This window comes from Accipiter gentilis, chromosome 15 (genome assembly GCF_929443795.1).
Source record: "Accipiter gentilis chromosome 15, bAccGen1.1, whole genome shotgun sequence".
Taxonomy (NCBI): Eukaryota; Metazoa; Chordata; class Aves; order Accipitriformes; family Accipitridae; genus Astur; species Astur gentilis.
In genome coordinates, this window is record NC_064894.1 from 878,685 (window position 1) to 894,430 (window position 15,746).

General features: G+C 41.2%; 1 protein-coding gene across 2 annotated transcripts in view; it reads right to left on the reverse strand.

Annotated features, from left to right (window-relative positions):
- KHDRBS2 (KH RNA binding domain containing, signal transduction associated 2) overlaps nt 1–15,746 on the reverse strand; it is a 353,375-nt gene that overhangs the window by 222,333 nt on the left and 115,296 nt on the right. For both annotated transcript variants that reach the window (XM_049818294.1, XM_049818293.1), the window contains exon 3: nt 2,484–2,600. In XM_049818294.1, coding sequence (XP_049674251.1) covers nt 2,484–2,600 — 117 coding nt within the window. The remainder of the gene's footprint in view (nt 1–2,483; nt 2,601–15,746) is intronic.

Here is a 15,746-nt window from a genome sequence, read left to right on the forward strand (position 1 = left end):
AGATTTGTTTTTTAAAGATAAGGAAATTCTGAGAAGCAGATATACCTCCCTTCACAGAGTCTGCTTCCCAGAACTGGAAACTGCCCCTCCTCCATATGCCCAAAATTACACAGAGTACGGCCAGAGTGGTTCATTGTAGAGCCAAGCGTTTGCCTACTGTCATTCTGGCACTAAAAAAAAAACCAAATAGGTGGATCAGTTCTTTTCAAACACTAACTACCTAAGGATTTAGGGCATAAGCGTATCTAGTGTTTTCCAGCAGAAATTCTGTTTCTGCTGCTCTGATGCAGCTTAGCATCTGGCTGCACTGGACTGGAGGGGAAAAGCAGTCTGCCTAGGGACTAGTATGGTTCATGGCTTAATATAGACAGCTTTAAGGCAATTCCACTTTACAGAGAGAAATTTCATATATTTTTCTTGGAAATTCCTCCACAAGGAAGACTCATCCACCAATATACATAAGATGGTTTCTTGTAGGGTACAAAATAACCACAACAAGCCTCCAGACTTTGGGAATTTGTATTTAAATCAGTAAAAAAATACTGCTTAAATAAGACTAGTAGGCTTGTTTTATGGGAAGAAAACTGTTTTAACCAGAGCAAGCTGTATTTTCGTTAGCTATGTAACAATTCACACTATTCTTTATGCTCATAGTCATATATATTTGCTTTATGTTTTACCAGTATCTCAACCTAGAACATCCTCTCTGAAATGCTAATTGCAACTGTTACCCATTCCATGATCATTCTCAGCCTCTTCTGCTTGGAAGTGGTATCAGTGATGTACACAGACCAGATAATTCCTACTTCTCACTGTAATTGCACAGGGATTTTGTTTTCTTTTGAGTCAGTAATGTTTAAATTGGATTAAGACAACAGTTGCTTACGAGGCCTTCTCTACCTAAGTTGCTTCCATCACTGCTGTACTTCATGCTATTTTACTCTAGAACTTCATTTTTTACACCATTCTTATACAAATGAGTTTCCGTGAAGTTCATACTTAACTTCAGATTACACTTAAGCACTAAATACTCTATGAAGAGGAAAAAAAATACCCTGATTTTTGTTTTTTCTGACATACTCATGAGTGAATGTATTACTGGCATGCTGGCACCATCCGTTATGATCAGATGAAATTCAAATGATATGATAAGAAGAGTGACCAATCTCAAAAATCAGAGAGCTCAGTCTCACTATTTGTGTTTTTAAACATCTTTAAGCTGGTAACAAGCCCTTCACAGTCCCCTGTCTGGCAATCACTGCTCTTGGCAATAATAATCTGAGTGGGTGGCTGAGAATGGAGCTGGCAGATGCAGTACTGATGCAAATTACTGCTACTTAGCAGCACATGCATTCATTCATCCAGGGAGTCATTTTTTATCATTCCAGAAGTAAGCCAGAAGTCATAAAATACTTTACTTGTCAATATCTAGAAATAAAATCTGTAGTGTATTCAACATTTATTATCATAAAATATAATGTTAAATAGATAATTGAAGTGTCAGTATGCCCAATGTCATAAAGAAATCTCTGAAAAAATGAAATACATTCAGTGTGCCTAATTTGTCTGTTTTGTGGTTTGATTTTTCCAATATTGCAATTGGAGACCTCATAATGCATGTGTGACTGCTGATACGCATTTCCAAGACCAAATAATGCCAACCATAAAATCCTGATTAGTCCTTCCGTTATTCTGGTGTATTATTGCTTTCATTATTTTAGCTACAGAGATGAACGACAGAAGTGAAAGAAAGGAAAGCAGAATAATGCACAACATTACTAAAGGCAATATACAGTTCAGTGAAATTAGCAGTCATTATTTCTGTGTTGACCATAATACTGCTGTTCTACAGACTGTAAAGTAAGATGGCACAATGCAATCAGTACTTGTTCTTTGGGTCAGATATATATGAAGCTGCCTTACCTTACAGATCATTACCTTAGGTGCATTGACCAGGCAATGATTCCAAACACAAGGTTCTTCTTTTATGTATAGTGCATTTTGACACACATTTAAGCAAATCGTCCAGTTTGTTATCTTTTTTTAGAACTATGCCCTGAATAAATATTCAATCTTTTAAAAAAGTCCCATCTCTAAAGAAACAATAAACAAAACAGAAAACCTATTTATGTACACCAATATTACAGCGGTAGTCTATACAAGCTATACTTTCTCAGGAGAAACAGACCTCTCAGAACAAATGAACTTTAAGCTGGTTTATCTTTCAGGTGAATTACCTATACAACAGTGGTAATACAGTAACTGTGGAGGTCTACAATTATATGGGAAGCAAGGTTTGCATAGCAAGAGAAAAATTGTATTTAAAAAATTGATGTAACTTCAAATAAACAAACTATCCTTGGAGTCAGAGTCTATTATGAGTGTATTAATTGAGTCATTAATAAGTAGACAGGCAATCTAAGCGTAACAGCTAAAACACAAATGTTTCAACACTAATTGCAACCTGAATCCAGACACCGTACCTTAGCTTTATCCCTCATGGATCCCTTTCCCAGGATGGACATTTTTGCACCTGTTTCTTCTTGTAACCTCTTCAAGGAGTTTCCTCTTGGTCCAAGCAATTTCCCAACAAAATTGAACTAGAAAGCAAGTAAGAGAACTATTTTAGACCTAGAGGTACTTTTTGAAAAACTTAATAAATCTTTACAAACAAGCTGCTTAAAAAAGAAAAGTTTACTTTCCTTTAAAAAAAATACTCCTACTTAGTTCTGAGCCTAATTCATTGTGATGTAAGTCTGGAGTACCGAGGTATCCTCTCACATAGCGCGAAAGGCAGTAAAAGCATTCACGGTTTATTTGAAGCCCAGGAGGCTTCTCTCTAGGGCAAAAATGGCCAGTCACTGCTTTGGTTTAGCTAACAGCTAAACAGGATTTTTGCTTATCAGATGGTTCTTGCTTCCACTTCAGCCAGCAAGAATATAACAACACAAACGCATCAGCCATGTTAATAACACCCAAACTCAGAATCAGGCCAGAGACTCCAGAATCCAAGCTGGCTTTCAGTCCAGTGTCTTAATTACAAACCACTTGTAACTTCCTTCAAATATTGGTTAAACCATCAAAGAAAGTAATATGTAATCACAGGAAAAATAAATACTTAAGGTGAAATCTACTGCCACCTAATCAAACTTAACTGATTCCAGCAAGATAACATGTCTATCCCATTTTGGGGTAGGATTTAGAGATGATGCCCCATCATAGCATCAACAATCCTATGTCTTGAAACCGTAGCTATGCTTCTTCCAGGGACCACTTGGCTTAGAAGAAGTCATCGGCTTCAAATTCATTATTAAATTTCATATGAAAATAAACCACACAGAGAGGAAGGAATGGAAAAGACTGAATTTAAATTTTAATACCAGGCCTTGGACTTACGATGGAAATAAGATTTCAAAAATCACATGTCGTGTATGTGAAGGTTTATTAGAGATGGCCAAGCAAATGGCAGAGCTTTTGATGCTCCCTGCCCACAGGGACCCCCTTGCAGGCAGAACGCCTGTTCGCAAATTACAACACCAAATCTTTTGTGCCACTTACACATCACCAAACAGAGAATAACCATCTACTGCTGCATCCTTTCAGTGTCTCTTAACATTAAGAAAAGCTGCCGCTCGAAAGCTGAAAGAGCTATACCGCTATGTAAGTTTGGAAGAGACTACAGGGCGGCCAGCCAAAGCTCAACTCCATTTGTTCTCTGAATGGAATAAAACTATTAAAATACACTCTATGAAGATTTATGCTGACCAGTTATATTTAAACACTTCATAAACTGTCTAATAATTACCTTGACATATGGCTGCAAAGGAGCGGTACGGCCAGCATAAACTATGTACAAAGTGGATTTTAATCACTTCGCAGGAAATAAGTGGCTAGGGATTTTAATTCTATTGATTGTGTAGCAGACAGACACTCACAGTTCATCCACCTTCTAAAAAACACACATCAGGAAGCAAGCAGTTACTTACAACTAAATAACTGAATTGCTCTTAATTCGGTTTTGTCTGAAGTTGCAGAAAAGCCAGTACACTCTACCAGACGTTCAACTGTTGTGTTCGGTCTTCCCAGCGTCAGCTCTAGGGCCACTGGCTACCCTCAGCACCAGTCTATAATTACAGAACTCCTGAAAGTCCGAAAGTACTCATAGAGGATCTTTGACTCAATAACTTATGAAAAATTAAACCCTTTATGTTCACATGTGGGAAAAATCAGCAGACAAGTAAAGAGAAAGTTTCAGTGAATAGCACAAACTGTAAGGAATTTGAGACACAACTTTATTCATCTTATTTATTTTATTAAGATATGCTGGATAGGAACCTGAGCAGAACTACTTTTAATACTGGAAAGCTTAAGCTCCAGTTATGGTCACAGACACAGCCAAAGCATACAGCTGCTGCAAAGGAAAATGTGAAAACTCAGGCAGTTTGACTGCATGTAATGATGACCCTTGCCCACAAACATGCATTCCTGGTACAGCCACTGTAAATGTAGATCTTATTTTGCAATCTGAGTTCTGATCCAATTCTGTCATGTATACAAATTTTCTCCAAATAATAGTAAGACTAATTCTCTGGGATAATATCCGGTCATATTAGAAGAGGATAGCTGAGAAATGATGACATACAGAATAGAAAGTATTAACAGAAAGATTTCATTGCTGGGGAGAAAACAGACTTCCACTTGAAAAATATGGTTATTGTTGTATTACTGGATGTTTTTATGGGTGGCTTAGCTTCTCAATCATATTTAAGAACATGAGCTAGGCTTTCTGTGCGCTTGTAGAAACCCTTCCTCATTTATGGCAAAGATTTTGCACATGATTTTTTTCAGATTTTTTAATCATTTATCTGGGGGAGACAAATGCACGTCTCCAGGGGAAAATGATCAGGTGATAGCAGGGGATGCTTTACTTATTATCCAATGCACATGATGCTTCCTGCGTCAACAGCTGGGCAATAAACTTTTTCCTGTGCAGTATAAAACCTGACAAAGCATATAGCTCGATCTGTCGAGTATCCACAGCCAGTCTCCCCAACGTCTTCCCCAACCAATATACACGCAGTTTCACCAGGTTTATCTGCATCTTGATTCCTTTCACACTCTACCCTGCACAAGCAATCAGACTGTAAGGTGCCTAAAGCCAACAGGCAGTCTTCTCAACCTCCATCAAAGTTTTTGTTCATAAAACTTTTTTTTTATACTCACATGGAAATAGCCAAAAATGATACTGCACATGTGGACACACAGAAATTACTCTCCTTTCCCAAACTGTGCTGCTCCCACCCGTCTACAAAGCTTTGTGCTTACACACGGAGAATATTTATTGACAGTGTGAGACATTCTGCTCAAGTCTGTATACTAGGACTGAATATTTAAAACCAAAGATTAGATACCCAACAAGTATACAGCAAATGGTGAATTCTTAAGAAGTAATTACATGAAATTTCTTACCAAAAAACTGCCTATGTTAGTAAAAAGCTTAGGTATGCGCTCCATGCATGAATGCATATATAATCAGAGACTTGCTCATCTCCAAAACCCCTTGCAGTAAAACATGCTGCGCATCAACACACCTCACTTGCTTCAGGCTAAGTCACAGAAGAGAATCCCCAAATCTAACCAGGTGTTGTCAAACTGGATCACAGCACGGGCAGTCTGTCTCCTAGTGTCAGCATTTATTATGTCAATACACCATACATGGTTTCTACAAAATGCCAGAGATTAGTTATAGTCAGTGCTGTAAACAAAATATGTACAACAGCTAGTTTTTAAAATATATCCCCCAGCTTACTTACAATGTTGTGAAAGTCTAGTCTTAAGTGTACTGCAGCACCTCATGAAGATCGCCACATGTATTTATTCTCATTGCCATGCTTGAACTTACCTCCTTTAATATGGACACGTCAAGTGCTGTTCTCAGAAGTCATAATACCAGCAGAATTGTCACAGAATTGAACTTAAACACACACACACACACACACACATTTACAAGTTGATATTTACATAACATCTGATTTATACAATGCTGCATACTCAGGGGAAAGTCTCCTCAGTATATGGCATGTTAAAGCAAACTGTCCAGGAGATGAGCGCGATGGGAGCTTTAACTTTGGAGCGGGCATCAGAGACAAATAGACGTGGCTCCACTTTGTGTCCGTGACGTATAAAAGAGAGCGAAAAGAAGGGCAGTGAACTTGCGCTGTAGAGAATCGGTAGCTAATACTAGCATATTTAAATGCCCTTGGCTCCCGGCATGGGAGCCCTCTCGCTGGGGAGGAGCCCCCCCCCAGCTGCAGACGCGGCGACCGGCGCCAGGCAGACGGGGGCTGTTGGCTTTCATCGCCACATCACTTCTTAATGCAATCAAACACCGGTCCTTACCGCGGCTGTCTACAGGGTGCCCGCCTTATTCTCAGTGAGCGACAAACTGGCCTTCGAATCCACGGACAGCCACGCGACGGTCAGTTCTCTCGCGAGACCCATCGCGCCAGTGGCCTGGCGCTGCTGTCCTCCTGGTGCGTGCCCAGGAATGCCGCGAACCTCCCGCAAGCCGGGAGAGGGGCCGCGAGGTCCAGCAGGGTGACGAGGGCTGTCTGGCGCGGGGGCCCCCAAAGCAGCGGCAGCCTTGGGCCGAGAACGGCCGCAGGCACTTGGGACCCCATCAGAAGCACCCTCAGAAGGACACAAGTTACTCCACCACAGGGCAGCCCGAAGTGCTCCCCGAAAAACCTACCCTATTCAGAACCACACCTGTCTTTCTCCCCCCCGCCCTTCCACACGTGGGGGCAAGAATGCTGGTAACCAGTTAAGCAAGGACTCGTATAACGTGCCGTTATGTTGCAACATAAAGCTCTAACCTGCTAACCAGCTCCTTCGAGATGAAAAACTCCATTTAATATTAGTAAGGGTTTTGACTACCTCAGGACAGTGTACCATAGGTATAACAAAGCTAACGTACAGTTCACAGCGTTAACATCTAAGCCTCAAACTAAATGCAGTGATTGGCAGAAAATGCATGTTGACATTTAGAAGAGTATTTGTTTCCCTGTTTGATGTAGCCCAAATACATCCCTACTAGAACTGTAACATTTCTTATTCTATGAAGACTATTTTAATTGGGTTTTACAAACAGAAACAAGGAATATGCTTGCCATTCAGAAAAAGTGTTTGTGTCAGTGACCATTTCTGTTTTATACACGAATCAGCGTTCAGAACAGTAACAAAAACTAGACAAATATGGAATGGGACAGACAAATGCTTCCAGCTGTAAGATAAAGCAGCACAAAGCCCTAAATTGGGAGAGTAAATTAATTTCTTCTAAAAGCACCAAAACAGAAATAGCACAGCTTGGCAACATGAAATAGGTTTGTTACTTCTTAGTAGGTTCTGTTCACCATTACCATCAGCTCCTTTGTGGAGCAACAAAGTGTCTTTCCATTTGCAGAGATAGGTAACCTCACAAAATCTTTCCTTATTCATGGGAAAACAAAAAATCCTTCTACATTCAGTCCTGTGCTAAAGAAAAGGGGAGGAGACAAAGATATTCACTCCTGAATAAAACCTTACTGCTTAAGACCTGCTTATAAATTAGTTTTCTCCTAGTACTATTTTAGGACTTCTGATTTGTTTTAGAATATTGTTTATTTTAAAGAGTATCTCACCTTTTGATACGCACAAGGGAGTTCCCTTCATGTTAAGGGAGTAGCAGACAATTGCGAAGGCAAATTTTATTTTTCGCAACGTTTTGTAAGCATAACAATGCCCAGCTGGAACTATTCTATACGATGCTATGCTATAGCTCAGCAGATCCTGCAAAGTTCAAGTTTGCCTCCCTCTGTATGTAGCTGCTTACCCCAGTACCTCTTCAACATCTAGCATTTTTTGGCTTTTCCAAAACGAACTTAGTGTTCCAGATAAGGATGCAACACTATTTTTTATTACAGTGATGTGATGTTTGCAGTCTCTGGAGAAGAGCTTCCGAGAAACCTGTTTGGTAGGACTCAGCGTTGCAGGGCTCTACTTCAGCAAGGCATGTCTGCTGGGTTGACCCTGGCTGGACGCCCGGTGCCCACCAAAGCCGCTCTGTTGCTGCCCTCCTCAGCGGGACAGGGCTGACTCCAGGACCTGGACTCCTGGATTCTCCACCTCCTCCCCACCGTGGCACAGGGGGACGAGGAATGGGAGTTGTGGTCAGTTTGCGACGTTGTCTCTGCCTCTCCTTCCTCCTCAGGGGGAGGGCTCCTCACTCTTCCCCTGCTCCAGCATGAAGTGCCTCCCATGGGAGACAGTCCTCCAGAAACTGCTCCAACGTGGGTCCTTCCCACGGGCTGCAGTCCTTCAGGCACAGCCTGCTCCAGCGTGGGTCCCCTGCGGGGTCACAAGTCCTGCCAGAAAACCTGCTCCAGCGTGGGCTCCTCTCTCCATGGGGCCGCAGGTCCTGCCAGGTCCCTGCTCCAGTGCGGGCTTCCCACAGGGTCCCAGCCTCCTTCGGGCATCCCCCTGCTCCGGCGTGGGGTCCTCTCTCCCCAGGCTGCAGGTGGAGATCTGCTCCCCCGTGGACCTCCCTGGGCTGCAGGGGGACAGCCTGCCTCACCGTGGTCTTCATCCCCACGGGCTGCAGGGGAATCTCTGCTCCGGCGCCTGGAGCACCTCCTGCCCTCCTGCTGCACCGACCTGGGGGGCTGCAGGGCTGGGGCTCTCACAGCTTCTCACTCCTCTCTCCGGCTGCAGTTGCTTTTGTGCAGCAACTTTTCCCCCCTTCTTAACTCTGTTCTCCCAGAGGCACTACCACCATCGGTGATGGGCTCGGCCTTGGCCAGCGGCGGGTCCGTCCTGGATCCGGCTGGAATTGGCTCTGTCGGACATGGGGGAAGAAGCTTCCAGCAGCTTCTCACAGAAGCCACCCCTGTAGGCCCCCCGCTGCCAAAACCTTGCCACAAAAACCCAATACAGCATGTCAAGAGACAGCAACAGCAGAAACAGAAAATGAACATAGTCCAGAGGGGCTCCGGAGATCTACTCCAAAGGACACATGCTAACGCTTTCTTAAAGTATTGCACCACTGAAACTTCACTGCAGCGGTCCAGGCAGCGAAGGAGAAGGCTGCCCTTTCCTACAGAGCTCACTGGGTCGCATCTCTTCATTACGCTTTGAACAATAACCCGATGCCAGGCCGCAGAGAGAAAAATGGACTCAAAATTAAATGCTCCAAGGGAAAATACAGCTTCTTGAAAACTGCGGGCCAAATTAATTTCTTGTTTAAATCAATAGAATTACCTCAAGAATAAATTAAATCCGAGTAACAAAGTTAGAATCACTAAAGCTACTGTGACTAGATTTACCTAAGAAATAAACACTTTTTTTATTACACATTTTTTTATCATGAAAAGTGCTGGGAGTTCATATTTACTGTGTGCTTGAAGAAGATGCTGCAATATTTGCCTGGCTATTTACTAGCTTATAGCAAGCATCTAAATCTACAGTGAAAATATATTTTTGGCATAACTCCATGAAACAGATGGTCAGCGACTCCAGACAAACATCTTCCAGATACAAGTCCACACTGAGATAGCAAAAATATCCCCTCACTTTTCATTTTTAGCAAGTTCCTGTCAGAATTTGGTAAGAAGTTGTGCCGTTTAAATAAAGCAATTTAAATGAGCCTTAAAAGTAAAATAAATTTTCTGATTTAAAAAAAAAAAATAGTTTGGTGTCTGATGTATCTTTATTCAGTTAAACTTTCTTAAGTCAGGAAAATTCGAATAGCTATTTCTCTAATACATGCATCAGCAGTGCAATTTATTATACTCTACTAATCTGTCAGACACCCAAACATTTTTTTGTGTGTGATTCTGTTTTTAACTCCAACATGAGGTAATAGAGGAAAAGCCAAGGAACCAATTAAAGTTGTGGAACTATATTAAATCTGCAATTAACAAGTTCAAGGGGTTTATTATTTTAACTGCAGAGATATCCAGAGAGACTCATTGTACCAGGCACTGCAGAGACATGCAGGAAGACACGATCTTGACCCTGAAGAGCTGTCCAGGATGTTAAAACCAGGCCTTGTTGAATGTACGTGGCTACTATTGCTTATTCGGATGCTCAGGGAGCGATTGCAGAAACTCCTGCCATTAGAATCACAGGGCTCAGTTATGAAAGTGGGGATTACTCGTGGTACGTGCGGCAGGCCCAGGTTCTGCTGACAGGAGGACCACACCAGAGCCTGCTTTTTCAACTCAGAAATGAGAAAGAGGATCCTAATGTCACATGTTATCTTTGGCTTTTGCCTTTCTTACAATTCTCCTGTAACGTAGAATAAACCGCTTTTTCCTAGGCTTATCCCGATTTGGCCGGCCCAGCTGGGGCGGTGTGGGAGGCTGAGGGCAGACAGGAACGGCTCTCCGGCTTTTTTGCCCATTTTGGGAGGTTAGAGCTGTTAGCAAACTAGTCGCCACTCAGAGGCCATGACTGATCCCAACCCACGTCTACAAAGGGCCGGGAAGTTCTTTGAGGGCTGACTGCTCCTTAATGGAAAGCTGTTCAAGAAGAGCAGTATTTTCAGAAACTGCAGGGGACGCTGAGCTAACAATGCTTTTTCCCTTGTATTTAAGTCGCATTCTATTGAATCAAGGGCAAGGGGCCTCTTTAGGACAAAAAGCAACCCCCTGGCCTTTAACACTGATCCTAGCCAAGCCTGAAATGGTCAACTTTTACTATTTAGAAATAAGTAAAATACAAAATACAAAGGTAAGTAATAACTTGTTCTTGGAATTGTGTATCTAAGACTGGGTCATTTGAAGGACATTATCTAAAAGAATATTTCTACGAATGCTAACAATTCAGACTGCAGAAGTGCACCACTAACCTTCTTCCAAAGTGCACAATTAAATAAGTTTATATTGAGCATACACAGAGGTATGGAAATAGGTACTAAGACTACAACACTTAAAAGCACAATCCACATTTGGCGTTTTGGGCTGGTTCTCCCACAGACACATAATTTACTGGTCACAGTAATAAATACCATCTGCTCTTTGCTAACTGGCAGCAACCTACCAACTTTTTTCTAACTTGAAGAGTTTGGAACATAAAAGGAAGATCTAAGGGCGTTGTAATACAGTGGGATTTCCAGCACATCATTTTACTCTTACTGAGCTGAATATGATTTCATATTAGGTGCAAGATTTCTCTTTGCCAGATACTATATTTGCGAAGTTAAGTTCTAAGTCAACAAGAACCAGGGTAAGTTAGGGTTGAATACTCAACCATAAAACTGATGTATCTTTCCCATGTATGTTAGTGATACCAGACTAGTAAAAATGTAGCATAAAACGCAAATTTCTTTTCAGTCAAGGAAATTATAAGAACTGCTCATTTGGACCCAGTATGCTAATGAACTGATTTAACACACATGCATATAGTATCTAATTTTGTAGACAGCATTGTATTAGATCACAAATGGTTTATGTTAATCTAATTAAAAACTCTGTTAGTCAACTTGATTTTGCCTTTCGTTATTAATGTAATTATACTTACAGCAGCATTTATATATCAATTTACATATACTGAGCACTATGCAAACATTAATTTTATTCTCAAGTCACGTTCATAATCAAAGCAAAGCATTACTTTAAATTGATTGACATATGCAAACTCACATAGCTCTATGGAAATTAAACCAGCCTGCGAAAGCACTCAAAAACATTTCACAAAATTCTGGTTCTTCCCCCTCCCCCCTACATTTTCTATATTGTTGGGGGCAGGGGGGGTTTGTCCTTATCACTAAGGAGAAATGCAAGAAAAAACAATCTTTCTTCCTTAGAGCTCATTACCTTCTACTTTTTCTATGCTTAGAGAGGAAACCCAAGTATCTTTCAAGATTTTTTAATGAGGACTTGGCTGATCTGAAGTGGTAATGCAATAAAATAGTTTAAGAGGAGCAAAGCATTCCAAAACAACATTGACAAGGTGAAAACAGCTAAGTAATACTGTGCTAATTCAGAGACCCGAACTGGTGCTGAATTCTGTTCCCGAGGTGTTCAGGTAGGACATCTGTCCAATTCATACTTATATTTCAACTATGTTTCAAGTGAAAATTGTGGAAATTTAAGACAACAGATACTGTCCTCTACTTGTCCATTCAATCAAACGTGGCAGGACAGAACACAGATTTGGACAACAGACAGTAAATACTGCTGGAAATATTGTTACTGTTTATGAGCTTATTCTCAAAAGCCACATACTGCAGCACTCTTCCAAGAGCAGACTGCACACTAACAGAACAGGCCTGTTCTTAGGTTTTTTGCTCACTCTGACGAGCTGATGGAAGGAAAATAATCAGTGTTAACTCCATATCTGGCAGAGATGCCTTTCCATTGGTTTACATCGCAAACGTACTGAGCACGTAAAGATCCTCTCCACTCACCAAACCGAAACTGCCCTGGCTTGCTGTACAGCACGCAAACCAGAGGGTCTGCAGAGCCTCCTCCTCCCCAGTACGCAGGGCTCATTGCAATAGCAGTAACCAATGCAGCAGATCCCTGAATTTACATTTCATTTAACACTGCTGATTGTAAAAACAAGCTTAACATATATATAGAGAGAGACAGAGTAATCGCTCTGTAATTTGACATCAATGTAACAGATTTGCTAACTGTGAAGAACCAATCACTGTGTTAAATATGCATACAAGGAATGCGATTTTTTTTTTCCATTATCAGTATTTGTCAATGTTTATAATTTGCCAAGTTGATAGCCCGTAGTACTCACTAACTACAATTTAGAATACCTACTCAGTCTCATCACAAAACTAGAAATTATAGAGTTTTATAACATTTGAGTGTCAAAAGCATCTAAAAACATGAGACTGCTTTGCTGATGGCATCCCTTTGCAAGTGACATAACTGTGTTTCAGACTTAGTTAACGTACCAGACAAAAAAAGTACTTTCAGGGCAATACCTTGACAGAAGAACAAGACATACCGTATGTGACAAATGAGCTGGCAAGCATCAGCTGGAGAGCCAAAGTGGCTTTGAACAACCCAGGCTGCAATATCTAACAGTATCCAGGAAGGAGGTCTTGCCACTGCAATACAGCAACTGTGAACAAAACCGTGGCTAGCATGCTCCTACCTGATAACATATTAAATGATCTGCTAATTTTTTTCACTTGCACCTTTTTTCTTATCCCCGCACCCCTGGCTAAGATCGGATTCTCACTCAAAAGAGTATTATAGAAATAATACTGAATTCTCCTCTAACACAAGATTAAGAAATGCCTCAGGTATATTTAATAACTATCTAGTTTATCTCATATTTATTCCATTGTAATTACCCTGCTACAGCACATCTACAGCCTTCAAGAGGGATGAATGTGTTTGCAAAATACGTATTAAAGGTATCAACCAATGCAAAAAAAGGGCAGTGAATATTTTCCATTCACACTATCAAGCCAGTACGTCCCCACTTCCAGCTGCTTGAGGGAGCCAGGAGTTCTCTCCTGGAAGGGTTAAAGTGACACTGTTAGCCACAGCAAAGTCATTCCTTTGGTGCCTAGGCAGATGGCTCAGCCTTTGCAACTCACTTTCACATTGGCATCTGACCCAGCTGGGGGGCTGGTGTCTATGTCTGCAGAGTTTCAAGCACACCAGTCCAGTCCCCGCTGCTGAGTGCCTCGAGCCTCGGTCACTCAGTGGAGGCTGCCGTACAGCTCCAGCTTAGCAGCCTCATTCATTTCATTAACCGCGTGCGCTTCGGTATCTCACACGGATCAACGGAATTCAGAAATCCTAGGTCTGAAGCTAGGTGTTCAATGCCTAGATCCTGCACGGACAGTAAAGCAACATCTAGTCCTCCTGGGAACGCGCACCTTGCAGTACTCTTTCATGTTCCTCTAGGGAATCACTGCGTTCAGGTTCCTCCAAGGAGCAATAAATGATCAAGTGTTTTATTTCCAACCCCCAAGCATTCACACCCTGATAGATCCCTTATATTTGTCTCTCTGCAAATGCTGTAGCCACTAAAATGAACTGAAGAAAACCAACAACTGCTATGACAAAAAAATATGTGAAACAATAAGCAAAATTAACTTTCAACAGACACTGGGGATAAATATAAGTGTAACTCTACATGGAACATTATATTCTGTGGAAATCTCGAAATTCCTTTGAAGTTCTTAATTTAATAAACATCGTATCTGTCTAAAATCATTTAGATCATAGCAAAGTAGAGGAAACAAACTGATACATTCTTTAACGTAAAAAGCTAAGGATTTGTTCCACACATGTAAGTTTCTGTGCATGTTTTCCCACTACAAATTCATTTACAAAACAATCCTATTCCCCTTACAATTGAATACATCTGCAAGTGATATTGCACCAAAATAAGAACAGACCAGTGCACTTCAACCTGCAATAACAATGAAATCATTAGGCAACTACTGATGGATGTCATCTTTTCCATTCAAAATGCAATACAATGATGTTGACAACCTAGCACATATATATACTCTCACATTTAAGCACCATCCACAAACTCACAATTAAAACTGTACGTTTTCACCATATATTCAGATTTAAAACTGCCTTAGGAAGAGCCTATTTAAAACCCAGTGCATAACTCTTAAGTTTCATTTAAAGCAACTAAATGTGTAGACATATTTAGGTTTTGTCCATCCCACACTTGGAATAAGTAGCTTTCTCATTGATCTTTAGCAAATACAAAACAAATGAACTCCAAGGTACTAGCAAATACAGATCTCCAAACCCCTGAACAGCTTTCAGCTGGTGAATTCCAGTTTCACAGCAGTCAAGCCTGGTGAGCCTTGGACTTCACTATTCTCTAAGAAACAGCAGAGAGTATTTATCACACAACAGTTCCTGAATTAGGACATCCACACTGAGAAAGTACTATGAGAAGAAAAATGAAATGACAGGAAAAATAACTGCAAAAAATAACAGTAATAAATTAGAAAAAGGACTGTTCTATGAAAATCCTATTACCAAATTATGGAAGTATGAGGGGGGAAAAAAGAAAAGAAAAAAAAGAAAAAAAGAACTGAAATAGGCTATCTTGGTTGTCAGTCTGCAGATTACAGTGGGAAAGAGGACAAGTTTTACAGGGAAACTGCTAGCCCCATCCGACTTCGTTCTTTCATGTTCTCAAGGCAGGCGAGGTGGAATGCATGAAGTGACAACATGTCAGGTCCCCACCACCACGCTGTCCTGGTTTCAGCTGGGATAGAGTTAATTGTCTTCCTAGTAGCTGGCACAGTGCTGTGTTTTGAGTTCAGTATGCGAAGAATGTTGATAACACACTGATGTTTTCAGTTGTTGCTCAGTAGTGTTTAGACTATAGTCAAGGATTTTCCAGCTTCTGATGGCGAGCCAGCAAGAAGGCTGGAGGGGCGTAAGGAGTTGGGAGGGGACACAGCCAGGGCAGCTGACCCAAACTGGCCAAAGGGGTATTCCATACCGTGTGAGGTCATGCCCAGTATAGAAACTGGGGGGAAGTTGGCCTGGGGGGATCGCTGCTCGGGAACTAATTGAGCATCGGTTGGCAGGTGGTGAGCAACTGCATTGTGCATCGCTTTTTTTGTGTATTCCAATCCTTTTATTATTGTTATTTATTATTATGTTATCATTATTATTATCATTTTATTACTGTTGTTATTACTGTTATTTTCTTCATTTCTGTTCCATTAAACTGTTCTTACCTCAACCCACAAG